Source organism: Thamnophis elegans, chromosome 17 (assembly GCF_009769535.1).
Source record: "Thamnophis elegans isolate rThaEle1 chromosome 17, rThaEle1.pri, whole genome shotgun sequence".
Lineage (NCBI taxonomy): Eukaryota > Metazoa > Chordata > Lepidosauria > Squamata > Colubridae > Thamnophis > Thamnophis elegans.
The window spans coordinates 8,101,066-8,128,875 of record NC_045557.1 but is presented as its reverse complement, the minus strand read 5'-3'; the positions used below and the strand labels follow the sequence as shown (position 1 = coordinate 8,128,875).

Sequence of the window (27,810 nt, the reverse complement as noted above, 5' to 3'; positions counted from 1 at the left end):
TCCAGCATGCTTTAAGATGGGCAGACTTCAACTCCCAGAATTCTCCTCCTTGGAGAATCAAAGCAGCCCATTGCACATCTGCCAAAACTTCATTTGTGGGGCAATTCGGATTCCATAGGGCTCGCTGAGAAGCAGGATTTGAACCTAACTAACCCAAATCAACAAATTCATATATTTATATGGTTTGATATCAGAAACAGGCCTGGATAATATATATATTTTATCCAGAAGAACGATGGCGACATTATCCAGCTGCAGAGAATGAAAAAACCAACATCAAAGAAACTCAAGGAGATGCAGTCCAGATGTTTAGGTCACCCAGATTTTGGGATCTGCCCATTGCTGCCGAAGTCTCTTAGCTCATCCCCTTGATGGCCTTTTGTCCAGCTTCAGATCTAACCTGGTTAGATCTTGATCACTTGTGCAGCGAGGCACGGGCTTTTCCGCTGGGCCCCAGGGAGCTGTGGCTGGATCCACAGCTGCGCGTAGCTGCCCCCCACTTGTCCTTTCGTCAGCCGGCTGGGGTTAATGCAGACACACCCCAATATGTCCTAGAGGAGAAGGCGAGAGGTTTTAAACCAAGTTTGTTTGTGTTCTGACCGAGGCTTCCCAAGAGGATGAATCAAACTCCTTGTCCCGATAAAAAACCCTGTATTAATTTCCTGTGAATTTTGCTAGAATTCTATTCTATTCTCTCTATTCAATTTTCTATTCTATTCTAATTTTCTTTTCTTTTCTATTCTATTCCACTCCATTCTCTCTTCTCTTCTCTCCTCAATCCTATCCTATTGTCTATTCTATTCTATTTTCTATTCCATTCCATTCTATTCTATTCTACTCTAATTTACTCTCGTCTCTCTACTCTTTTCCCCTATCTTATCCTAATTTCTATTCCATTAATCCAATAAACCTAAACCTATTCTATTTTCTATTCCATTCCACTCCACTCTACTCTCTATTCTATTCTACTCTATTTTACTCTCTTCTATCCTACCCTATATTCTATTCTACTCTATTCAATTTTCTATTCTATTCTAATTTTCTTTTCTATTCTATTTCACTCCATTTGACTCTCTTCTCTTCTCCTCTATCCTATCCTAATTTCTATTCTATTTTCTATTCCATTCCATTCCCTATTCTATTTCACTCCATTTGACTCTCTTCTCTTCTCCTCTATCCTATCCTAATTTCTATTCTATTTTCTATTCCATTCCATTCCCTATTCTATTCTACTCTATTTTAGTCTCTTCTATCCTACCCTATATTCTATTCTACTCTATTCAATTTTCTATTCTATTCTAATTTTCTTTTCTATTCTATTTCACTCCATTTGACTCTCTTCTCTTCTCCTCTATCCTATCCTAATTTCTATTCTATTTTCTATTCCATTCCATTCCCTATTCTATTCTATTCTACTCTATTTTAGTCTCTTCTATCCTACCCTATATTCTATTCTACTCTATTCAATTTTCTATTCTATTCTAATTTTCTTTTCTTTTCCACTCCATTCCACTCTATTCTCTCTTCTCTTCTCTTGTCCTCTATCCTATCCTATTGTCTATTCTATTCTATTTTCCATTCCATCCCATTCCACTCCTCTCTCTATTCTATTCTACTCTACTTTACTCTCTTCTCTCTACTCTTTTCCCCTATCCTATCCTATCCTATCCTATCCTATCCTATCCTATCCTAATTTCTATTCTATTTTCTATTCCATTCCATTCCACTCCACTCTACTCTCTATTCTATTCTACTCTATTTTACTCTCTTCTATCCTACCCTACCCTATATTCTATTCTATTCATGTGAACCCCAACATGGAATCAAGGAAGGTTCAAACTCAGCAAAGGACACCTTTTGCACGGCACAGAGTTCCAAATTTGATCCTGCGATAACGTGGGGAAGAGCTACGCCCCTGTGCCCCCCACCCCACCCCACCCCCCATCACCTCCCACACGGCATGAGACACCCCGTCGCCCTGGGTGCTTGCTATCTGAGCCCATCCTTCAACGAAAACCATGAGGTCTGGAATCTTGGGTTATTTTTAGGAGCCAGGCCTAACAGCTTAGGTATCCGGGCACGAAAGCCCCAAGGGGGCGAGGCTGCCTTCCTAATTTTTCTTCCCCCCCCCACAACCCCCCGAACTCAGCCGCATAGCTGGCGTCTGCCCCCACCTTCACGAAGTATTTCAAGTCGGAGGGGGTGATCAGAAGGTCCGGCGTGACGGGCAGAGATGCGTAAGGGTAGAAGCGCTCGTAATCCACACTCATGTCCTCGGGGGGCGGGTAGAGAGGATAGTAGCTGTTGAGAATTTAAAAGAGGGGGGTGGGTGGGAGAAAAGAGATCGAGTTATACCCCCCATGAATGCTTTGCCCGAGCTTTGGCTGGCATTCAAGGCCGCGCCCGGCAGCTGTTTCTTCTCCTCTACCCATTGAGTGCCAACGCAATGCCAAGCTGGCATTCCAGGATTGTCCCCTCCTGGGGTTGGGGAGGTTGGCATCTCAAGCCTCAGGGCCAAAAAAAGGGGGGCAGTGTTCCCAAGGCCGGCCGGTGGCACGTTTCGTCCCCGAGGAGGAGAAGCAGCTGCGTTTCTGGGGCTTTTCGACCCGAGGGCAGCTGGCATCGGAAATGCCCCCTGGACTTCTCTTTGGAAGGGGTTCAAAAAGAGAACGAGAGAGAGAGATGGAGGTGGAATGAGAGGAGCCATAATGGTTTATTTCAAAGGTGGTTTGTCGATCGGCGGCGAAGGGCAGAAGTTATCGGAGTGGGTCAAGCCATGTTTACAAACCACCATGGCTTGTGGGGATTTGTGAGGCACATGGAGGCAAAACCAAAGGAAGCATGATTGGCCTAAGAAATAAACCAGGATGTAAAGAGGTTAATCTTTAGGGGCACTCAGGGATGGGATGGTGGCTCTTCCCGCCCTCTGGCCAGTATTGTCTGATTTCTCCCCTCCCTCCCTTTTCCTTCCTTCCTTAGCTCTTCTTTCCTTCCTTCTATCCCACTCTTTCTCCCTCCCTTTTCCCCTCTTTCCTTTCCTTGTCTGTATTTTTCCTCCTTTTCTCCATTCCCTTTCTTTTCCTTCCTTTCCTATCTCTTTCCTTGCTTCTTTCCCTCTCCCTCCCTTTTCCTTTCTTTCTTTTTCTTTATCTTTCTTCCTTTTCTCCATTCCCTTTCTTTTCCTTCCTTTCCTATCTCCTTTCCTTCTTCCTTTCCCTCTCCCTCCCCTTTCCTTTCTTTCCTTTCCTTTTCTGTATCTTTCCTCCTTTTCTCCATTCCCTTTCTTTTCCTTCCTTCTTTCCCTCTTTCTCCCTCCCTTTTCCTTTCTTTCCTTTTCTGTATCTTTTCTCCTTTTCTCCATTCCTTCTTTTCCTTCTTTTCCTTCCTTTTCTATCTCTTTCCTTGCTTCTTTCCCTCTTTCTCTCTCTTTTCCTATTTCTTTTCCATTTATCTTTTCCTTCCTTTCCTATCTCTTCTTTCCTTCCTTTCCTTTCTCCCTCTCCTCCCTTTTTCTTCCTCCCTTCTTTCTCCCACATCTCTCCTCCTCCTTTCCTCTCTCTCTTCCCTTTAACTTTTCCTCCCTCCCTCCCTTTTGCTTTCTTTCATTCCTTCCTTCATTCCTTCCTTCCTTCCTTCCTCTCACTCCTCTGATGCTTTTCTTGAAGCATTTTCCACACCATCAACAGCCATGCTTCTTTGTACATCTTCTGTTTGGCCATCTCCTGGAAAGCCACGTTTGAAACTTCACCAAGCCACGGCTGATTGGGCATAGATTTGTTTTAAAATACATAATTAACCAGTGCTCTATTCATAACCATGAGGACTAGAATCTTCCCTTAGTCCCATCCATTGTTTGAGAATGCCTTTTAAATCCCAGTCCTCCCCACCTGGGCCCAACATGGACACAAAACAGCATTTGGAGTTTGTTTTCGTGTATTTGTGGCAGGCTAAAAATCTAGGACAAAACCCAAACCCGCGTTCCGAAATGCCTTACCTCCGCTGAGTCAGGATGTGTTTGAGGATACGAGAAAAACGGTCCTGAAGATTGGAAGAACTGAGCAGGGAGGGGAAAAAACAGAGTAAGAAAGGTAGAAAAAAAATTTAAGAGTTTGATCACTGAGCTACCTTACAGGATTGTGTTGAGGGTAAAAATGTAGGGAGGGATTAAAGTTGACGGGGCTTAGAAAACTTTTTATCAAAGAGGGTTAAACCTGGGCTCTTAAACAAGCCTGTGATTGTATCCATTGTTTTTCCCCCCCTCCGTTGACTTTTCCTACTTGAGCAGGGGGTTGGACTAGAGGACCTCCAAGGACCCTTCCAACTCTCTGTTATTGTGTTGTACGTACTCCATATATTTATTCTGTTATTTATAAGAAGCTCTTATCTTTTTTATCAAAAAGAGGGTTAAACCTGGGCTCTTAAACAAGCCCGTGATTGTATCCATTGGTTTTCTTTCCCCTCTGTTGACTTTTCCTACTTGAGCAGGGGGTTGGACTAGAGGACCTCCAAGACCCCTTCCTAACTCTCTATTATACCTGCTCCACATATTTATTTTGTTATTTATAAGAAGCTCTTATCTTATTTATCAAAAAGAGGGTTAAACCTGGGCTCTTAAACAAGCCCATGATTGTATCCATTGGTTTTCTTTCCCCTCTGTTGACTTTTCCTACTTGAGCAGGGGGTTGGACTAGAGGACCTCCAAGGCCCCTTCCTAACTCTCTATTATACCTGCTCCACATATTTATTCTGTTATTTATAAGCTCTTATCTTATTTATCAAAAAGAGGGTTAAACCAGGGCTCTTAAACAAGCCCGTGATTGTATCCATTGGTTTTCTTTCCCCTCCGTTGACTTTTCCTACTTGAGCAGCGGGTTGGACTAGAGGACCTCCAAGGCCCCTTCCAACTCTCTGTATTTCTGTTGTACCTACTCCACATATTTATTCTGTTATTTATAAGAAGCTGTGGCTTTCCTGTCTCTTGCGTAACAGGAGAACAACTCAAAAAGAGAGCTGCCCACAGAATTAAGGTAATAGGAGCACAAAATGATATGGCTTTCCTTAGTAAGGTGGGTCACTTGAAATGGCTGAGCAAATAGAAACATACTTTTCATGTATGGCTAGCTTCGTATTGTGTGTGTGTGTGTGTTTTTAATGTCATGCCTATTGCCTAGAAATGTTACAGTGAGTTGGGCACCGTATAAACCAAATAACCAACCAACCAATCAATTAATATGTACCCAAATCTATTGTGTTTTTTTCCTTTTTGAACAAACTATGTTTTATATAAAGCATATCAAAGGAATCAGAAGTACAGCAGTAATCCAAGCAGGAAAGAACTAGGAATTATGGTTAAGTCTAGAGCCATAACCATTTGCTCCACCTCTCCATACTCCTTCCAAACTCATCGACTTCATTCAAGTACATAATTCTCCTTCTCTGTCTCCCTCTCTCTGCCCACTGCCAGGGAGACGGCGATTGGAAGTTACAACTGCCAAAACATCTTAGGGAGAGATTGACGCGAGCGGGATTCGAACCGCTTGACCCCAATGGTCAGATACGGAAGACGCCATTCTATACCCTAACAATGAGCGTCTTCTGCATTTGTGGAGTGGCAGAGGTAGAGGATCTGGCTCACATCCTATTTGGCTGTTGCTTGTATAAGGGGGTGAAAGACAGGTCTATATAACGAATGAATGAAACCCATTGAGATCCCCTATATCAAAACAACTTACTTTATATGCAGCCATAGCAATAGCAGTTAGACTTATATACCGCTTCATAGGGCTTTCAGCCCTCTCTAAGCGGTTTACAGAGTCAGCATATTGCCCCCAACAACAATCCGGGTCCTCATTTTACCCACCTCGGAAGGATGGAAGGCTGAGTCAACCCTGAGCCGGTGAGATTTGAACAGCCGAACTGCAGTCAGCTGAAGTAGCCTGCAGTGCTGCACTTAACCACTGCGCCACCTCAGCCATAATTCGGGAAATAATATTTAACGCAGCACAGTCCTTAAACAAAATGGTTCGCTTGAGATCTGCATAGGTGGGACTGATTGGGGGAGATTGTAAGGGTGACACCGGAATATAATTTTATGTCATTCCATTCTATTTATATATCTTATGTATTAAATTATATTGTACCTTATCGTATAACTATTGTATTTTATTGTACCTTATTTTAAGTTGTTTGTATAAGATTTTATTGGCGATAGGGGTTTGAACCTTGGGCTTTGACATGGCCTATGGGCTAATCAAGAAAGCTATTATATGGGCCTGGAGAGGAGGTGAGATAATTAGTAAATAACCTTTAGTTAACTACAATAACAACAAAATGTTAATGGGCAATATTTAATGATACATACAGGTGTGTTACGGGGAGGCGGGGGGGGGGGGGGAATGCTCAGATATCCTACTTAACCGAATTAATTTTAGAACATGTCATAAAGGAGTAATGGTATTGGAGATCAATTGAAATTGCAAATGAATGGCAGTAGGTGGTTGTGTCTTCTAATATAAATGATAAAAAACATGTTTAAACAATGGTAACCAAATGAGAATTATGGTACAGGGCGTGGCACGACAAAACCGCGGTCCACTAAAGCGCGCCCGATTAAAGCGCGTACCTGACGTCATCAGCAGCGCGACAAATACGACCGCGGAGAAAAAAGGGCGCTTTAAAAAGCGCTTTTAAAGCAAGCCGATTCACGTAAAGGTAAGGGTTAGGTTTAGGTTTAGGGTTACGTTAAGCGTTAGGGTTAGGTTTAGGGTTAGGTTAAGGGTTAGCGTTAGGTTTAGCGTTAGAGGTTAAGGGTTAGGGTTAGGGTTAGGTTTGGGGGGGTTAGGGTAAGGTTTTCACGTTAATTTTAACTTTACCGCTCACAGCGTGATGTTTTCGTCGCGCTGTGATGACGTCAGGTATGCGCTTTCGTCGAGCGCGCTTTAGTCTACCGCGGTTTTGTGGTGGAACCGGTACAGGGATAGTAAAATATATAACTTTTCTTTCTTGATTTAAAACTTACAACATGATTTGAATGAAGCATATGTTAAGGACTGTGGAAGAAATGCACGGAATATATTTGTAACCAATCGATATGCTTTCAGCAAGATGCAACGAAAGATGTTTTTTTTTTCTTATTTTCCTTTCTGTTTAACTAAAACAATAAAAAAATTTCTCAAAAAAAAAAGAAAGCTATCATATCATACTCTGTTATTCCTGCTTTGTGATGCTCCATTTTGAGCCCTGCATCCCTGGGTCGCTAATGATGTATGAGGTCATAAAAACGTAGTCACATTTTTAGGTTTTTTTTGCAAACCTTTCATATGTTAGTCACATTTACTTGCCGACACCCACGGCTTAGTCATGGCTAATCAGTAATTATTTTTAAAAATATCTCTTTGTCACATTAGCTCTGGACAGAAGAGTTCATCTCTTTTTTTAAAAAATAAAATAAAATAAAGCATCACAAGATTCTAGTCCTTAAGGCAGCTCTGCAAAGGCGAACAACCTACATCCTTTATTTACGACCACAATTGGGAGCATAAGGCAGTTGCTAAGTGAGTCGTGCCGGATTTCACGACCTCTTGCTTTTGTCCCTGGTTGTTCAGCGAATCAACTGCACTTGTCAACCACGCGGTCGTTAAATGAGTCCAGCTTGCTCCATTGATTTTTGCTAATTTAGGGACCGTTCAAAGTTACAAGGGGCTCTGGGAAAAGTGACTGAGGAACAGTCGTCATACTTACGACAGTCCTGGAATCCAGTTATGTGATCAGAGTTTGGGCACTTGGGAAACTAGCATGTACTTATGGAGGGTGGAGAGTCCTGGAATTACGTGATCACTGTTTGCGGCTTTCCCAGCTGGTTTCCGACAAACAAAGTCAAGGGGGCAAGCCGGGTTCGCTTAAGAACCACATTCCACTTAACGACTGCAGCAACCTGCTTAACCCCTTTGCTGACTTCCTGGCGGCGGCCAATGAAGACCAACAATCATATCTGTAATCTAGAAGTACGTTTATAATATTTTATATTTCATAGCTCCAAATATCTATAATGTTTCTAGATTGTATATAATACAAACTTTTTGTATTTTTAATGAAATGCGATGTACTCAGAATTCAGAATGGAGGTGGAAAGGGACCTTGGAGGTCTTCTAGTCCAGCCCCCTGCTCAAGCAGGAGACCCTGTACCATTTCAATCGATCTGAATAGAGCTGGAAGGGACCTTGGAGGTCTTCTAGTCCAGCCCTCTGCTCAAGCAGGAGACCCTGTACCGTTTCAATCAATCAATCAATCAATAGAGCTGGAAGGGACCTTGGAGGTCTTCTAGTCCAGCCCCCTGCTCAAGCAGGAGACCCTGTACCGTTTCAATCGATCAATCAATCCAAATAGAGCTGGAAGGGACCTTGGAGGTCTTCTAGTCCAGCCCCCTGCTCAAGCAGGAGACCCTGTACCGTTTCAATCAATCAATCAATCAATAGAGCTGGAAGGGACCTTGGAGGTCTTCTAGTCCAGCCCCCTGCTCAAGCAGGAGACCCTGTACCGTTTCAATCGATCAATCAATCAATAGAGCTGGAAGGGACCTTGGAGGTCTTCTAGTCCAGCCCCCTGCTCAAGCAGGAAACCCTGTACCGTTTCAATCAATCCGAATAGAGCTGGAAGGGACCTTGGAGGTCTTCTAGTCCAGCCCCCTGCTCAATCAGGAGACCCTGTACCATTTCAATCGATCAATCAATCAATCCAAATAGACCTGGAAGGGACCTTGGAGGTCTTCTAGTCCAGCCCCCTGCTCAAGCAGGAGGACCTGTACTATTTCAGCTGTGACTAGATTCTTCTTAAATGTGAATGTGATACTATATAATCCTCAATTTACAAGAGTTCATTTAGCGACCGAAGTTACAATTGCGCTGAAAAGTGTCTTACAACCATTTTTCACACTTACGACCATTTTTCACACTTATGACCATTGCAGCATCCCCCGTGGTCATCTGATTTACATTTGGATGCTTGACCACTGACTCACATTTCCGACGGTCGCAGTGTCCCAGGCTGTGTGTGTGTCCCCTTTTACAACCTTCCGGCAAGCGAAATCAACGGGGAAAACCAGACTGACTTAACAACCATGTGACTTGACTTAACCAAGGGCATGGATTCACTTAACAAACGCGACAAAGTCATAAAACAGAGCAAAACCCGCGGAACAAATTTCATCCTCAGCCACAGAAATTGTGGGGCTCCCTTGCGGTTCGTGGACGAACCTGTAATAGCGCTCAGCAGCGGAGGCAAAAAGAGGTCATCCAATCGGGTGCCGCTCCCTTCATCACCCACCCTTGCTTAGCAACGGAAAATCTGGCCGTTAAGGACTGGTTCCACCACAAATGCGCGAATGACAAAAGCGCGCCTGACTAAACCGTGGTGACAAAACCACGCCGACAAAACCGCGCGACGAATGAGCCCAGAAGCGCGCCGACAACAGCGCGCCAACAGAAGTGCGCTGTAACCTAACCCTAACTCTAACCCTTAACTTAAATCGCGCTTCTGTCGGCGCGCTTCTGTCGGCGCGCTGTTGTCGACGTGGTTTTGACATCGCGGTTTTAGCGCCGCGGTTTTGTCAGCGCGCTTATGACGTTCGCGCTTTTGTCGGGTCACATCGAGGACTAACTTCTAAAGGCAAGAGCAGCGTTTCTGGAAGGCACGCAAACTTTTCCTGACTGTCTGGGAAAGCCACCAATGACCCCGCAGTTCCGAGTTTCTTTCTTCTTCCTCCTGTCACTTGTGAGCTGCGTGTGAGTCACATCTTATCCCCCCACATCTGTGCGAGGGATGGCATTTGTATCTCACACTCGTTGCTCTCTCTGCAGATCACCAAAGTGTTTCTTGGCTTACGCAACTGGGATTGTGCAAGAGGCCAATCGACAAAGGGTTGACGCTCACTCCTGAATCACTCCACAACCCCATAGCAAGGAGGGAAGCGGGCAGTGTTAGCTTGCTTTGCAGGCTAAAAATCTCTCTCTATATATATAAATGGTGCTATGGGTGTATGAGTGTATGTGTACACCAGCATAACTCTGGAATGCCTGGAGCAATTTCAACCAACACACCGATGACTTGCCCTCTGGAGAAAAATACTGTGGGGGTAAGACATCCCTAACACCCCTCAGGGTGTGTGTTCTGTTACGATACACCCTGTTGTGCCTTAAAATGGCTTCTACTGTACTGCCGTAAAATGGCTTCTACTGCACAGCGCTGTGGGGTTGCCCTGGTAACGGCTTCACAGTACTCCACAAGGGAGCTTCCTCTGGTAAGGGGGAAAATCCAACATTAGAAATTACGTTTGCTCCAGACATTTTCAACCCCCCTATAAATAAATACCTGGACGCTTGGTTAAAAAAACGAATAAAAATTTTGAACCGCGTAAAACCTTTTGCCCTTTTCCTCGCTCGCTTGCTCGCCTGCGTGCAATTGAACAGGGTGTTTTTTGTTTTTTTTTTGCAAGGATCGTACCGGCTGATTTCTTCCGCTCCCATGTGAAAGAGCAAATCCACCGAGGTTAATCCGAAAATCACTCCGTCGATCTCTAAGGTGCAGGGATCGGAGACGAAAAGCACTCTCTGGAATTTGGGGGTGGGGTGGGGGGGAGAGAAACACCAATAGAGGGATTAATTCAGCAAACTTTTTTGAATACCGTCGCCAAAGTAAACTAAGGAAGGGGCTGGCAACCTTAAACACTCAAAGAACCACAAAGATCCTAACTGGAAGGCTCCCTACCCCCACCCCCACCCCGTTCAATTCTGAAGCTGACCACACCATAGAGTCTCCTCCTAGTGCAGTGTCCTTTCCCCTCTACCTGTCCTAACTGAAAGCCCCATCAATAGTGGAGCTGAACCGGCTACAGGGAGCCGCAGCAGAGGGATGAGAGCCACATGTGGCTCCGGAGCCGCAGATTGCCGACTCCTGAAGTAAGGAGTTAAGTGAGATTTTGTAAACCTTGGTTAGCACTGACAACCAAGCCAACGTTTCCCCAAGCCAACGCTCTTCCAAAGTGCTGGCATCGCAGCTCCCACGATTCCTCAGCTAGCAGGGGATTCTGGGAAATGAAGTCCCAAACCACCCCAGGTCTACTTTCCTTCAACAGCCACAGACAAGACCGTGGTTAATTCTGCTGGGGAATTTCGCCGCTTGAGCAATTATTATTCAGGGATATATTATTTCCCTAGGGAGTTGCCCCAGCAAAATAAACACCCCCGCAGCCAAGGTTGCACCCAGGGAGGTTTGAGAAAGTATAGTCTTCTTGCTGTTCTTGGATCGGGCCCAGCAGAAGGGATTCCCCTTGCTTGTCACTTTTGAGAAAAGGAACGGGTGTGTTTGTGTGTTCCTGATTGCACACCCAGTTCCCCGCTGCCTTTTCTGAAAAGGAGATTTAATACAGTGTTTCTCAACCTCGGCAACTTGGAAGATGTGAGGGACTTCAATTCCTAGAATTCCCCCAGCCACCAGTCACCACCCAGCCAGAATAAAAGTTGCCCATTTTCCCTTTTAAGAACTTTAATAAATACAGTAGAGCAGAGTGGAGTGGAATGGAGTGGAGTAGAGTAGGAAAGGAATATGGGAATATACTAGACTAGACTAGGAATAGAATAGAATAGAATTAGAATAGAATAGGGAAAAGAATATAGAATAGAATTCAGAATAGAAATAGAATAGGGATAGAGAAAAGAATATAGAATAGAATAGAGAAAAGAATAAAATAGGAATATGGGAATATACTAGACTAACTAGGAATAGAATAGAATAGAATTAGAATAGAGAAAATAATATAGAATATAATTCAGAATAGAATAGAAATAGAATAGGAATAGAATAGAGAAAATAATATAGAATAGAATTCAGAATAGAAATAGAATAGGAATAGAGAAAAGAATATAGAATAGAATAGAATAGATTAGAATAGAATAGAGAAAAGAATATAGATTAGGATAGGATAGGTTAGGATAGAATTTCTTTATTGGCCAAGTGTGATTGGACACAAGGAATTTGTCTTTCATGCAGATGCTCTCAGTAAACATAAAAGATACATTCACCACGAATCGTAAGATACAACAGTGATAGTCATAGGTTACGAATAAGCAATCAAATTATACTAGGAAACAAATAAAACAATATAAATTGTAAAGATACAAGCAACATGGTTTCCCCCCTAAAAATGTAGAGTGTGGCCTAAAAATAAATACCTGGGCAACGCCTGGCTATTGGCTAATATAAGATAGAAGGGACAGCAAAGCAGGGAGAGGGGAAGAATTTGTAAAAAAAAAATGCAACTGAACAACCACGTAAGTTTTCTTAAAGTTGAAAGGGGGTGGGTGGAGGAAAATCACAATAATTTCCTCCCTTCCAAAACGTTACGCTTTGCACTAAAGCCTGAGTCACTCTCTGTTGAATTGTCCTTTCCTGGAAAAACATCTTCAATTTCTCTTCCGAAATACAGGAAATTCCTAGCTTTTCTTGAGAGAGAGAAAAAGCACATTTTTTTTTTGCAAGTCAAAGCCAGAAGGTAAGCACTATCGCCCTCTGCTGGTGTCTGAAACATCTTTCTGAACCAGCTGGTGAGATGCAGCACCTGTCGGCAACACCTGGAATTGGGGGGGGGAGCCAACAGCTGCAAATCCAACATTTAAAATTGGCCTTTCAATCTAGATTTCAGACTGGTCTGAATTAATCTTTTGAAATTAAATATGAAATTTAATTAAATACAAAAATATAGGAACGCGGCAGCTCAGTGGCTAAGACGCTCAGAAAGTTTGGCAGTTCGAATCCCCTAGTGCCGCATAACGGAGTGAGCTCCCGTTCCTTGTCCCAGGTTCTGCCAACCTAGCAGTTTGAAAGCATGTAAAAAATGCAAGTAGAATTAGGAATTATGTCGGTGAAATACAAAAAAGAAATCCAGTATTTAATATTACATATACTTACGGCGGCAAGGATTGCCTTTGCCCAGAAATGGAAAAACAAATTGATTCCAAGCGAAGATGAAATAATAAGAAAGATTATGGACTGTGCCGAAATGGATAAACTAACTAAAGAAATCCGGGGAAAGGAAGAATCAGAATTCTACCAGATATGGGATAAATGGTATAGGTGGATGGAGGAAAGAAACAAGAATCAATGAAGGAATATAACAAAACTCAAAAATAATTATTATGAGTAAAATAAGAGGGTTAAGAATGGTGAAATCTAAATGAAATACAATAGAAGGGGAAATAATATAAGGTGAACGGTATCGATTGATGATTGCTATTATAAGAAACAGGAAGTTCCTGTTCGTACTGTATTGTATAAATGTGGTGTACGTCTAATTTTTGTGTGTGCGTATTTTACATGTTTGTTAATAAAAATCTTTTTTTTAAAATGCAAGTAGGAAAATAGGAGCCACCTTTGGTGGGGAGCGAACGGTGTTCCGTGCGCCTTTGGGGGTGTTGAGACATGCCGGCCACATGACCCCAGAGACGTCTTCGGACAGCGCTGGCTCTTCCGCTTTGAAACAGAGATGAACAGTGCCCCCTGGTGTCGGGAATGACTAGCACACATGTGCGTGGGGAACCTTTACCTTTACGTATATATAGGTAGTCCTTGACTTATATTCATTTAGTGACTACTTGAAGTTATAATAGCATGACTGTATTTCACTCTTACGACCGTTGCCGCGATACACACCGCCATGTGACCAAAATTCAGACACTTGTCCACTGACTCCTATTTATGACGGTCGCAGAGTCCCGGGGGGGGGGGTGTTGCACTTGATCCCCCTTTTGCAACCTTCCGACACATCAAGTCGACGGGGAAGCCGGATTCGCTTAACGAAGGTGTGACTAACTGAACCGCTGCAGCGATTCACTTAAGAACCGTGGTGAGAAAAGTTGTAAAAAGGGGCGAAGCTCGTTTTGACAACCGTCTCGCTTAGCCACGGAAACTTCGGTCTGAATGGTGGTTGTAAGTGGAGGACTGCCCGTAGAAAGCCCGAGGAGGTGGAGCTTGCCTGAAAGGTAGGGAAATTTACCTGTTGGTCCTCTTTGGCGAGATCGTAGACGAACGGAGGTTGGGGATAAATACACACGTGATGGACGTCTCTCAGCGAAGGTACAACCACAAGTTGGGAGCCGGCACTTTGTGGGATAAAGGAGAGACACAAGCTTGTGAGAATCAGGAATGCAGGTTAAGTCCCCGCTTAACGACCGTTCAAACTTACAACAGATCTTAAGAGCTAGTTATGACCTGTTTCTTTTTTTGTAATTTGGATGGCCACATGATCACATTTTTTTGGGGGGGGAGGGGTTGCTTGGTACCCCACTGCCTTGGTAACCCCATTCCCTACTAACCCTGATGATGTTACCTAATTGGGTGATTAGACGTCTGCAAGAAAAACACCCAACTCTGAGAGTACCAAGGACACCACAGTCCTCTTCCTCCTCTCCTTCTCCTCCCCCACTTCCTCCTACTCTCTCCTCCTCCTCTTTCTCCTCCCTCCCTCCTCCTCTCCTCCTCCCCCACTTCCTCCTCTCCCCCTCCCCTTTTCCTCTCCTTCTCCTCCTCTCCCCTTCTCCTCCCTCCTCCTCCTTCTCCTCTCCTTCACCTCCCCCTCCTCCTCTCCTTCTCTTTCCCACTTCCTCCTCCTCTTTCTCCTCCCCCACTTCCTCCTACTATCCTTCTCCTCCCTCCTCCTCTCCCCCTCCCCTTCTCCTCCCCCCTCCTCCTCCTCCCCCACTTCCTCCTCCTCTCCCCTCCTCCTCTTTCTCCTCCCTCCTCCTCTCCTTCTCCTCCCCCACTTCCTCCTCCTCTCCCCCTCCCATTCTCCTCCTCCCTCCTCCTCCTCCTCCCCCACTTCCTCCTCCTCTCCCCTTCTCCTCCCTCCTCCTCTCCTTCACCTCCCCCTCCTCCTCTCCTTCTCCTCCCCCACTTCCTCCTCCTCTCCCCTCCTCCTCCTCCTCTCCTCCTCCCCCACTTCCTCCTCCTCTCCCCCTCCCCTTCTCCTCCGCTCATTCTCCTCCTCCCTCCTCCTCTCCTTATCCTCCCCCACTTCCTCCTCCTCTCCCCTTCTCCTCCTCTCCTTCTGCCCCTCCTCCTTGCTTTATCCCCTCCCCCTCCTCCTTTCTACGACTTCCTCCCTTCTAGCACTGATGATGTTACCTAGTTGGGTGGTGAAACATCTACAAGAAAAACACCAAACTCAGAGAGCACCAAGGACCCTATGAATTTTTTTTTTTTTAAATTTCAGCTGTGGGCCATCTCCATTCTACCCCCCACTTAAACCCACAACTTTTCCAGGGGGAGCAAGGAAATATACTCCTTGCCCGAAACTGAGCTTGCAAAGACGCCCCCAGCCTGATACAAGCAACCCAGGTCCTCTGGACAGAACAAACCATCTTCTCACCTCCTTGTGCCTTCAATGATGGTCTTCAAACACCGCTTGAAGACCTCGTCGTACAACATGATCAGCTGCCCTTCCTGTAAACAAACCCATTCGGTTGGTTGATCAAGAACTGAATCTACGATCCCCCCTCTCCGCCCCCCGATTTAAATCAGGGTGTTCAGAAGCTAATTGGATTTTTTTTTATCTAAGATTCTGCCAAGCATCAACCTCTCTCTCAATTTAATGCTGTTCAGATTTAAGGAACTCTCATCAAGCGCAACAATTACTTTTGACTAGCTGGTGGCTCAGGGGCTAAGACACTGAGCTTGTCGATCAGAAAGGTCGGCAGTTGGGCGGTTCGAATCCCTAGCGCCGCGTAATGGAGTGAGCTCCCGTGACTTGTCCCAGCTTCTGCCAACCTAGCAGTTCGAAAGCAGGTAAAAAATGCAAGTAGAAAAATAGGAGCCACCTTTGGTGGGAAGGGAACAGCGTTCCGTGCGCCTTTGGGGGCGTTGAATCATGCCAGCCACATGACCACGGAGACATCTTCGGACAGTGCTGGCTCTTCAGCTTTGAAATGGAGATGAGCACCGCCCCCTAGAGTCGGGAATGGCTAGCATTCATGTGCAAGGGGAACCTCTACCTTTAGCTGGGGACAGGGCATCTGGAGAGCATCCCTCTTGTGGGAAAAAACAAACCTTTTTTTTGCTTTTTTTGGGTTTCTCTCTGCCAAGAGAAACAAGTTTGTTGATATTTGATTTTGCTTACTTAAGGCCAGCTGCAGGATTTGGCTGAGGTTGTTTGTTTTATTGTACTGTTTTCAAGTGAAAAAATGATGGTCAGGAGGAAAGAGAGAGAGAGAGAAAAAAGGAAAGCCCCTGCAAAGTTTTTAGGGATCCGGTGCCTTGGTTTTGACTCCCCAGCCAACTTCTGAACTCACACAGGGGCAAAACACTTGGGAGCCCCCCAACTTTTTATAACATCTGTGTCTCTTCTCCACTCACCTCCACTTGTTTATGCTTTGAATCGACGAAGGGACCGAGCTGCAAACAGTGAAAGGAAGCCATGGTTAAGGAGGATGGACAGAGGAGGGAAACGCATCCCAAATCTCCTGCAAACTCCACTCCCCTTTCATTCCTATCTCCTCTGGGAGGGGCCATTCATTGTCCACCTTTGGTCTCCTGCAAACTCCACTCTCCCTTCACTCCTCTTTTATTCCCTCTGGGAGGGGCCATTCACCGTCCATCTGTGGCCTTCCTCCCAAGTCGATCCCAGTTCTTTAGCTCTTCCCTTCATCTGGCAGCTCTGCGCATGCGCACACTGGGAACAGGCTCCAGATGTTCTTCGGCCTCACTGATGTCTGACTCTGAAGGCAGCTGATAACTGTCAGACGGTCCTGGCCCCCCGCTCTGCCTCCAACACAGAGCCTTCCCCAGACTCCGGGACTGGTCCATCTTCCTCCACAACCTCCTCTCTGAATCTGCTGCCGGGGCCACAACAGGACTCTCACACCAAACCTGGAGGTTTTTAAAGCCATCAATTCTTCCCAGTTGTCAACCCACAAACCAGACCAGGATGGTATAAAGACTCCTGCCTTAAACAGAGGGTTGGACTAGAAGACCTCAGAGGTCCCTTCCAGCCCTAGGACGCTGTATTCTATAGGCAGTCCTCAACTTACGACAATTGAGCCTCAAATATTTGTTGCTACCTGGGACATCGAAGTGATTTTGGCCCCATTTTACGACCTTCCTTGCCACAGTCGTTAAGCGAGTCACTGCAGTGGCTAAGTTAGTAACACAGCCGCTAAGCGAATCTGGTTTCCCCCCGTTTGATGTTGCCTGTCAGTCAGCCGCCAAAGGGGATCAGATGGCCCCAACCATCAGAAATGTAAGTCAGTGGCCATGCGTCTGAATTTTGATCCCCCGATTCTGCAACGGTCGTAAGTGGGAGAAATGGTGACGTCACTTTTGTCAGTGATGTCGTCACTTCAAACAGTCACTGTTGTGGTCCAGCAGGAGCTGTTGGAGCTGCCACCAGATTCCGACAGTGAGGGGCTCTATGAGTCGACTCTGGAGGATGTGGAGGACCCTGGACAGGGTTCCAACTCCGAGCAGGGCGCAGAGAGGCTGGTTGACCACCAGGAGGCGCCTGAGCCTTGGACCAGTGGGGAGGAGACAAGGGAGAGTGAGCCGGACGCCAGTAGTGAGTTGTTCCTGGATGCCCGGCACCGAAGAGCTAATGGGCATCAGGAACTTGCGCAAGTACAGTAGGTAATTGTACTCAACTGCTGGTAATTAGGCTCCTCTCCAGACTATAAAAGGACTGCTTGTGCACACGCCCCTTTTGCAGAAGTCAACGCATGAACTAATGTTGGAGAACAGTATTGTGAGCCTGGCAGGCTGGATTGCTGCCAAGGCTTATCTGTGCCGGTTTGCTGCCAAGGACCTGTCTGTCTGTTAATAAATTCCGTAAAGTATCTTTGGCTTGGAGTGTGTTGGTGTGGGACGAATGGGGGTCAGAGCAAGTCACTAAATGAACTGTTGTAAGTCGAGGACACCCTGTACGTTGTAAAGTTCTAACAAATCCTGCACATTTCAGAAGCGTCTCCATTACCAAAATGCAAACATCGGGCTTGTCCTTATTGATGGTCTCAATCAAGTCCACCATGGGCTCGTAGGCGATGCTGTCCGATGTGGTGTACGGCCCACAGGCAACCAAGACCAGCCAAGGTTCCAGATCTGGAAGGATTAGAAGCTTAGTTGGTTTTCATTTCCAGAAATCCCTGGGAGTGGTTTGGTCTGCATTGTCATCAAAGGATTATTAATGCAAGTGGATAAGGATATTTGCAATTTTGGAGAAATGACGATCCTTAATACATTTATTCGTTATTCATTAAAAAGTTGGCTTGAAACTCAACATTAACAAAATGAACATCATGGCATCCGGCCCTCTCAATTCCTGGCAAATAGACGGGGAAGAAAACCGCAGATGGGGACGGCAGCCAAGGAATTAAAAGAGGTTTGTTGCTGGGGAGGAAAGCAATGGGGAATCTAGACAGCATCCTAAAAAGCAGAGATATCACCCTGCCAATCAAAAGTATGTCTAGTCAAGGATGTGGTTTTCCCCGTTGCAATAAATGGCTGTGAAGGTTGAACCATAAGGAAGGCTGAGCGCCAAAGAATGGAGGCCTTTGAACTCTGGTGCTGGAGAAGACTCCTGCATTGAGTCCCTTGGACTGCAAGGCCATCCAACCGGTCAGTCCTAGAGGAGATCCACCCTGGCTGCTCTTTAGAAGGCCAGATCCTGAAGAGGAAACTCAAAGACTTTGGCCACCTGATGAGAAGGAGGAAGGACTCCCTGGAGAAGAGCCTCATGCTGGGAACGATGGAGGGCAAAAGAAGAAGAAGGGGACGGCAGAGAAGGAGGTGGCTGGATGGAGTCACCGAAGCAGTCGGCATGAGCTTCAATGGACTCCAGAGGATGGGAGAGGACAGGAAGGCCTGGAGGAACGTGGTCCATGGGGTCGCGATGGGTCAGACATGACTTCACAACTAACAACAACAAATTCATAGTTGTGGGCGTGCAAGCAAACCTTGCACATGGTAATTTTTTCCCAGATTTAATGTAAACATGATTAGATAATTCGTTATTACTGACGGCAGCGCAAGCGACCCATTCCGCTGTTGATTGCAACTTTGCAAGAAATAAAAATCACTGATGTATGTTTAGGATTAAGTAGATGGCAGCAGAGGCAAAACCATTGCACTCTTTATTTGCCATGTCTCAGCATACTGTGCGAACGTAGTCAACGTGGGAATGGCTCCACTAACCACGTTTCAACAAACCCATGTTCTTAAGGTAGGGAAATCCTGAAATAAGCCAGGATTGTATTTAAAGTCCCATGACGGTTGAACCAAGTTAACAAAAGGGGTACGATACCTGCGGCTGCTTCTGTGGGCTTGTGGAAAGGAAGGGGCACCCCCTGGAGAGAGAAGAAAAATTATTATTATTTTACATTTATTTATTCGCAGGGAGGTCAATTAAATTCAATTGCCGGCTGGAGTTTGTCACTCCTGCTTAGGAAATAAACAAGGAACAGTTCATCCCCTTTGTCCAGGAAAATAAAAAAAGACCACGAAAACCTCCAGAGCTTAAAACAGACATTACATACAGGTAGTCCTCCACTTACGACCATAACTGAGCCTGAAATTCCGGTCATAAAGTGGATCCGTCACCGCAAGTTGTAAATTAATAGGTAGATCCACTTTGAGGAGTATGGCAGAGCAGGGATGCTTAGCGTGTTTTAATCACCTCGTAGAGTTTGGATGCAATGAACTTCTTCCCAGTGCTGTTTATCCCTTCCATGACCACAACCTGGGAAATTAAAAAAAATGGAGGGTGGGGGAGATATAACTTCAATTCCCAGAATCCCCCAGCCAGCATGTTTCAGCTCCCAGGATCCCTCAGCTTCCAAGGTTTAAAGCGAGTGGACTTCAACTCCCAGAATCCCCCAGCTAGCATGCTTTAAGACGGGTAGACTTCAGCTCCCTGGATTCCTCAGCCTCCATTCTTTAAAATGAGTGGACTTCAATTCTCAGAATCCCCCAGCGAGTGTGCTCTAAAAGGGATGTGTTGTAGCCAGCCAGCAGCCAGCAGAGTTGGCAGCAGATTCGGAGAGTGAGGAGGGTTGGGGAGGAACCTGGGCCAGTCCTGGAGTCTGGGGAAGGCTCGGAGGAGGGCTCTGTGTCGGAGGCAGAGAGGGGGCCAGGGCCGTCTGGCAGTTATCAGCTGCCTTCGGAGTCAGACATCAGTGAGGCAGAAGAACAGCTGGAGCCTGTTCCCAGTGTGGCCAGACGAAGGGAAGAGCTAAAGAACAGGGGTTGACTTGGGAGGAAGGCCACAGGTGGACAATGAATGGCCCCTCCCAGAGGAAATAAAAGAGGAGCGACAGGGGAGTGGAGTTTGCAGGAGACAGTTAGTTTGATTCATTGGTTCGTGACTCTCCAAGACTCTTTGCCAACTTTTGCCGAGATCGGCCTGGCCACTCTCCAAGCCAGATAAGGTCTGTGACTGTAAATCCTCCCTTGAAAGACTTTGCTGGATGTGAATGAGCAGAATTCACAGTCAATTAATAAAAGGGGTTTTTGTCGAGACAAGGAGTTGGCTTCATGCTCTCGGGAAGCCTTGGTCAGAACAAGATGGATTTCAGCTCCCCAAATCCCCCAGCCAGCACGCTTTAAGAGGTGTGAACTCCACTCCCAGAATCCCCCAGCCTCAAAGTCACACCCACTCAAAGTACGTTGGCTAGCTAGGGAATTCTGGGAATTGAAGTCCAAACCTTACTAAAGTCACTATAGTTGAGAAACACTGGTTTAAGTTCTCACCTGTCCTGGGAACAGAGAATAATCCGTGAGCTCAGAAATGTCGACCGGGATGAAGCCCCCGGATGAGTGTTCGCGGTCCCCTTCTAGGATAACGGATTGGGCGTTCAGTTTCCCGTTCGAATCACACCCAATCTGGCCTAAGACGGTTACCGTGTCCTTCCGGTGGGCGTTAAAAAAAATGAGAATGCAGTCAGAGATGCTGATTTCTTCCAGACACGCCCCCCCAAAAGGGCCACAAGCTTGGGGCAATGGGGTTCTCCCCACCCTCCTTAGCCGCACTTTTGCTACAAGCTCGTAGCCGCGTTAAAACATACCTGCGCAGGGACCGCCACTGAGGAAAATTCGTCTATGTTGTAATGGGCCTTAAGAGCGTCACCCAGCTCTTCGATCTTGGAGGACAGGACTTTTAAAGGAAGAAAAGTAATCGAAAAGTAAAATAATAATGAAAGCATTTGCATAACCTGCCCATTAAAATATGGGCTTTGTTTTCCCCAGCGTTTCAAGAGAGCAGTTAAGACCTGGTTTTCTTCCATCTAGCCCAAATGTGTGCTACCTTTCATCTATCACTTATTTCTACGTCTGTCCATCTATCCACTTACCTTTCCAAGTATTTATCCATCTATTCCCTATTTATCTATCCAACCCTCTCTTATTATATCCATCCATCCATGCATCCAGTTATCTATGCATCCCTCTCCATATCCATCCATCCATCCATCCTGTGTCTATCTATTCTGTCTAGCTATCCTATTATCTTTCTATCTTCCTTCAAAATCAATCAATCAATCTATTCATCTATCCATCATGTCTCTATTTATCCATCCTATTATCTCTATCTTCCTTCCTTCCTTCCATCCAGCCATCCATCCATCCTGTCTCTCTACCTACCTATCTTTTCCATCCATCCACCCTGTCTATCTATCTATTCATCTATCCATCCTGTATCTATCTATCCTGTCTCTATTTACCTATCCTATTATCTCTATCTTCCTTCCTTCCTTCCATCCATCCATCCTGTCTGTCTATCTACCTACCTACCTCTTTTCCATCCATCCATCCATCCATCCATCCACCCTGTCTCTATCTATTCATCTATCCATCCTGTATCTATCTATCCTGTCTCTATTTACCTATCCTATTATCTCTATCTTCCTTCCTTCCCTCCATCTATCCTGTCTGTCTGTCTATCTACCTACCTACCTTGTCTATCCTATCCTATCCTATCCATCCATCATCTATCTATCTATCTATCTATCTATCTATCTATCTATCTATCTATCTATCTATCTATCTATCATCTATGGTGTCTGTCTGTCTGTCCGCCCATCCATCCTGTCTATCATATCCACGTGTCTATTCATCCCTCTTCCATCTCTCTCTCTCCCTCTCCCCCCATCTATTTATCTAGCTAACCCATCGATCCCTTCCCCACTCTCTCTATCATCTAGCTAGCTAGCTATCCACCTCTCTGCCTGTCTCCATCCATCCATCCATCCATCCATCCAGTTGCTAAGTGACTGGCTGTCAGTCAGTCAGTCAAGAACTGCCTGTAGAGTGGGTTATATCAATCAGCAAGAAGTTGTGCAAATAGGCTTGAAAACATGCCGGTTCTCCTCCCCCCCCCCCCCCAAGCTCCAAACCCCCCCTCACCATCACGGGTCTCCATCAAATCCAGGAACATGAATTTGTACGCTTTGGTGAGCGAATGGGGGGAGTTGTAGACCTGAACCGAAGGGGCACATCTGTCCCGTCCTCCAACTGGTGCTGATCCAAAAGAGGCCGCGACTTCGCCTCGGTTCTTCCTGGTGGCGTATTTTTGAGAAGGGGTCGCGCTTCCGGGGAGGAGAAGAGAAACACTTGAAAAGTCTTCCCCCCATGGGATAAAAGCCAACATGTCAGCGTTCTAAGTATCATGTAGAATTAAATCAGAGTCCATGGCAAAACGATCCTTAAAGTTCCAATTTAATAAAGCAGACATCTTAGCACATCTGTGTTAATCCCAATTCTGGAAATGACATCAGAATTCCACCCAGTTAAAAGTTCATGATCTTGTCCCCACACCCACAAATCCATCACATGGTCCAATCATCTTCTTCCTTGCTGGCGTCTCCACCCAGCTGCTTCCGGTCAGGTGTAAAAGTGCAGAGACAAAAGACGACCTTGGCTTCTAGTAGAGAATGACAACAATACATTCCACAATCCTACTCCTGTCTATTCCCCCCTCCCATCAACTATACAGAATAATGAAATAAGAGAAAGTGTGGCAGGCCAAAATTCTAAAAGGAATATAATTGCAGGCCTGACACAACGGTTGTGTGAACTTGCCTCCTCGAAGGAACGGGAGGGAAAGCAAGTCAGGGTCCTTTGAATCGGCCTACCTGGGAGAAAAGCTGTTGGGCGAGAAGTTGAGACGGGGGCTGCGGCCAGAGAGGGTCCGCTTGGAACGGGGGTTCTCTGGGGTGGTGATGGCTCGTTTCTGAGCACACTAGGAAACAGGAGAAATTCTTGGTTTTTTTTTCTTCTCTTGCTTCCTTCTATAGTTTTCCTCCCTCCCTTCCCTGTGTCCCTTTCTTTTTTCTTCCTTCCTTTCTTCTTTCTCCCATTTTTTTTCTTCCTCCCTAGGTCATCAGCTCAATAATACACAATGATCCAAAAGGAAGCGGGGGGGGAGAGAGAGAAGGAAATAGAAAGGAAAAGGAAGGAAACGATGGAAACGGGAGGGAGAGGAGAAAAGAAAAAATGGGAAAGGAAGGAAGGAAAACTGAAAAGAATGGAAAGGAGGAAAAAAAGAAGGAAAGAAATAAAACTGGAGAGAATGGAAAGGAGGAAGAAAAACTGGAGAGAGAATGGAAAGGAGGAGAAAAGGAAGGAAAGAAAGAAAACCGGAGAGAGAAAGGAAGGAAGGAGGGAAGGAAAACTGGAAAGAATAGAAAGGAGGAAAAAAGGAAGGAAAGAAAGAAAACTGGAAAATGGAAAGGAGGAGAAAAGGAAGGAAAGAAAGAAAACTGGAGAGAGAATGGAAAGGAGGAGAAAAGGAAGGAAAACTGGAGAGAGAATGGAAAGGAGGAGAAAAGGAAAGGAGGAAGAAAAGAAAGAAAACTGGAGAATGGAAAGGAGGAGAAAAGGAAAGGAGGAAGAAAAGAAAGAAAACTGGAGAGAGAATGGAAAGGAGGAAGGAAAACTGGAATAGAAAGGAGGAGAAAATAAAGGAAGGAAAACTGGAGAGAGAATGGAAAGGAAGGGAAAAGGAAAGAAGGAAGGAAGGAAGGAAAGGACAAAGGCCACATATCTATTTCTCAGAAATTTTAAGTACAAAATGAACAGCGAAAAAAAAAAGATTTTTCAGCAACGCTGATAAAGTGACTTCACTTTTCATCATGCCGGTTAAATGTCACTGAATCTTAGTTTTTGGAACTGGCTGCAGGAGACACAGAACAAGCTTTGTCAATCCCAGAGGGCTTTTCCAAAAGGGCTCCTCTTCGCTGCAATCATTGGAATAGAACCTCCACTTTGAGAGGCAATCTATCCCCAGATTTCAGTTGCTGAGCCACAAAAATAGGTTTTTGTGCCATTCTTGGGCCCTTGCCCCCGCCCCTCCTCCCCTCCTTCTACAAGTCAACCCTGAAGGGGATATGTGACTTGACTGTCACCCGCTTACTTTTGAGGGCGATGCGTAGGTATCCAGCAAGTCCTCGTCTTCCTCGTTGACCTCCAGACTGCAAAGAGTTAAGACGCAACCACAAAACAGAAGTGGCTCTCTCAAAACCACACAAAGCTGCAAGCTCTGCTTCAATCAAGCCAGGGTGGGTGGACAAAACTGACATGTCCATCAGATCAAAAACCAAATGAGCAGAGGGTTGGACTAGATGACCTCCAAGGCCCCTTCCGACTCTTGCTATTCTATGTTCTAAATTAACTGCCATTTATTCCCCACGTAGTCTTTGACTTATAAACACTCACTTAGCGACTGTTTGAAGTTATAACAGCACTGAAAAAAGTGACCCATGACCGTGTTTCACACTTACGACCGCTGCACCTGTGGTCACGTGATCAAAATTCAGACCTTTGGCAACTGACTCGTCTTTATGACGGCTGCATTTCCCAGGGACACGTGATTCCCCTTTTTATGACCTTCGGACAAGCAAAGTCAATGGGGAAGCCAGATTCGCTTAACAACCATGTGACTAACTTAACAACTGCCAGCGATCCGCTTAACAACCATGGCCAGAAAGGTCGTAAAACGGAGCAAAATTCACTTAACCACCATCTAGTTTAGCAATAAAATTTTTGGCCTCCAGAGTGGTCATACGTCGAGGGTTTCCTTATTGTCTGACCAGTAGGGACCACTGCCATGTTCTCCCATCTTTAAAGAGGATACGAGTCTTGAGCAGAGCCGATGTCCCCCACGTTGGACCAACGATCCTCCTTTTTCCTGGAGGGCTTTGTTAGCTTCTTGCTCTGAAAGGAAAAAAGAAACGCAAAAAATTGTGGTTGTGTCGGTTGTTTGTTCCAATAAAACATGGGAGTTGGAACCTAGGCAATTTGAAGTTGTTACGGTCTTAATAGTTAGCCTTACTGTAAGGTAAAGATTCACCTCGTACATATGTGTTGGTCATTCCAAACTCTAGGGGACGCTGCTCATCTCCGTTTCAAAGCCGAAGAGCCAGCGCTGTCTGAAGACGTCTTCGTGGTCCTGTGGCCGGCATGACTCAATGCCGAAGGCGCACGGAACACTGTTATTACCTTCCCACCAAAGGTGGCTCCTATTTTTCTACTTGCATTTTTTACCTGCTTTCGAACTGCTAGGTTGGCAGAAGCTGGGAGAAGTAGCAGGAGCTCACTCCGTTACGCGGCGCTGGGGATTCGAACCACCCAACTGCCAACCTTTCCGATCGACAAGCTCAGCATCTTAGCCCCTGAGCCACCACGTCCCTAGCCTTCCTATAAGTTCAGCTTTATTATGATGGAAAAGATCCATCTTATCAATATCATTTTTTACAATTACAGAATTGTAATAGTAGAATTTTCTATCAAGAGAGAGACCGGAAAAAAGATAAAATTGGTAAAAAATACAACGTAGGTGCAAATACAGGTGGCACTCGGCTTACAGCAGTCTGTTTAGTGACCATTTATTAACGGCACTGAAAGAGGTAACATAGGACTATTTTTCACACTTACGACCGCTAAAGCAGCCTCAATAGCCACATGATCAAAATTCAGATGCTTTGCAATTCACTCATACTTATGACAGTTGCAGTGCCCCCGGGGTCACGCGATCCCCTTTTGCGTCCTTCTGACAAAGCAAAGCCAGTGGGGATGCCACTGAACCGTGTTACTAGCGTAACTGCAGTGATTCACTTAACAACAGTGGCAAGAAAGGTTGTTAAATGAGGCAAAACCCGCTTTGCAAACATCTCTGTTAACGACAGAAACATGGGGCTCAATCATGGTGGTAACTCGAGGGCTCCCTGTCATTGCTAGAAGTGGGGTCAAGCCCACCGCCGTTTTTTTCTACCTCGTGTTCGAAGACAAGTAAGTTTTCCAGAGTCAGGAGAAGCACTTCCTTGCGCATAGCAAAAGCAATCAGCTCGTTTCCTAAGTCCGACTTCGGTACCCATCCCGTCATGCAGATTTCTTCCACTGTAAGAGAGCAAATGACAAGGAAACGGTCTTTTTCTTTTTCTTTTTTTTGAGCCAGCGGGCATTAAAAAGAGAAAGTGCCACTCCTGCCCACAACTCATCGCCCCCCCCCCAAAGCAGTGGGATCGGTCTTGCAGAATTCGAGTTGGTTTCCATGCTTGTTCATTTTTCTTGGATGATCTTCCATTTCATTCTTCTTGTCCTTTTTATACCTGGCTTGGCCCTCATTGTGTCAACGTGGCTATTTGCAATATAGTTAATTGTAGGAGGGAGGGAGGGAGGGAGGGAGGGAGGGAAAGAAAGAAAGAAAGAAAGAAAGAAAGAAAGAAAGAAAGAAAGAAAGAAAGAAAGAAAGAAAGAAAGGAGGTAGGTAGGTAGGAGGGAAATTGTGTGCGGGATTCAAGGTGGACTCGAAGAGCCAAGTTCTAATCCTTGCCTGAATTTCTTAATAAGGTGTCTACATTTCACACATAAACAAATCCATAAAACGGGATAACAATGGACTGTAGTATCTAGAGTTTGGGTTGTTTTCTCTGTTTGGGCTCACAGTTTTCTGAGCTGAATTCATTTCACTGTTCTATCTTTGTATTATTAATTGCCCCCAATCCTTGGATGCTTAAACCACGCCCCTATCCCAATATTTCATGAGGATAGCGCCCGGATTAACCCACTGCCCTTTATCTCCTTTTCCCCCACCTTCCCCCTTTGCCTTACATTTCTCGGCAATAGCGTCCTGGTCTTCCCCCTCCGCGAAATCCAGCCCGAAGACCTTGAGATCGGCCACTACAGCATCCATAATCCCCGACCCCATCACCGCTTCCTTTTCGCGCCACTACCGGAAAAAAAAAATCCCGAAAGAAAAAAAAACCCGCGCGTCCATTTGACTATTTACGGTCCCGCCCCGCGCTCTGATACCCAATCAGATAAAGGTGGGCGGAAGCCACGCCCTCTGAGGCTTCGGCTTGTGAGTAGGCGCCTTCCGGAGTGGGCGTGGCGACCGAGCCTTACTCCGGGGAGGGAGAGAGGTTTTGTTCCTAGAGCGGCCAAGTCTGTGTCGAAGGGGCGATTCAGGGAATGAGAGTGTTCATTCCTAGAGCGTAATGCACAGAAACTTTTTGCAGTATACCTGTCCATGAAAACTATGAAAATATCTAGGAAATTATAATTCCCACATTTTTATGTATAATTCAAGGTGGCCCATCATACTTAATGCACTCAAAAGGCAGCTGAGCCCCCAGCAAGAGGGTGAGGTGGGGGAGGGAAGGTCTGGTCTACCTCGCAGGGTTGACAGGAAGCCAACTAGGCTGGTTTTGAATGAGACACATCTTTCTCACTCAAGTTATTAAGCCTATAGGGTTTCTCCTTTTTAAAGTGAGGGGTGGGTGTGTTTTA

The 27,810-nt window shown here is 45.6% G+C and overlaps 1 protein-coding gene across 1 annotated transcript; it reads right to left on the bottom strand.

Moving 5' to 3' along the window:
* POLA2 (DNA polymerase alpha 2, accessory subunit) lies at positions 1–27,278 on the bottom strand. Its single transcript, XM_032233837.1, has 18 exons — positions 27,133–27,278; positions 26,294–26,418; positions 25,157–25,236; positions 24,437–24,494; positions 23,157–23,263; positions 22,429–22,610; positions 21,093–21,181; positions 20,779–20,934; positions 19,706–19,768; positions 19,334–19,376; positions 18,008–18,132; positions 16,399–16,437; positions 15,416–15,489; positions 14,045–14,150; positions 10,498–10,604; positions 3,995–4,054; positions 2,175–2,301; positions 1–551 (listed from the first exon to the last, which is right to left on the bottom strand). The coding sequence occupies exons 1-18, from the start codon at positions 27,227–27,229 to the stop codon at positions 405–407; spliced, it is 1,785 nt and encodes a 594-aa protein (XP_032089728.1). The 5' UTR covers positions 27,230–27,278; the 3' UTR covers positions 1–404.
* Positions 27,279–27,810: the final 532 nt, after the last annotated feature.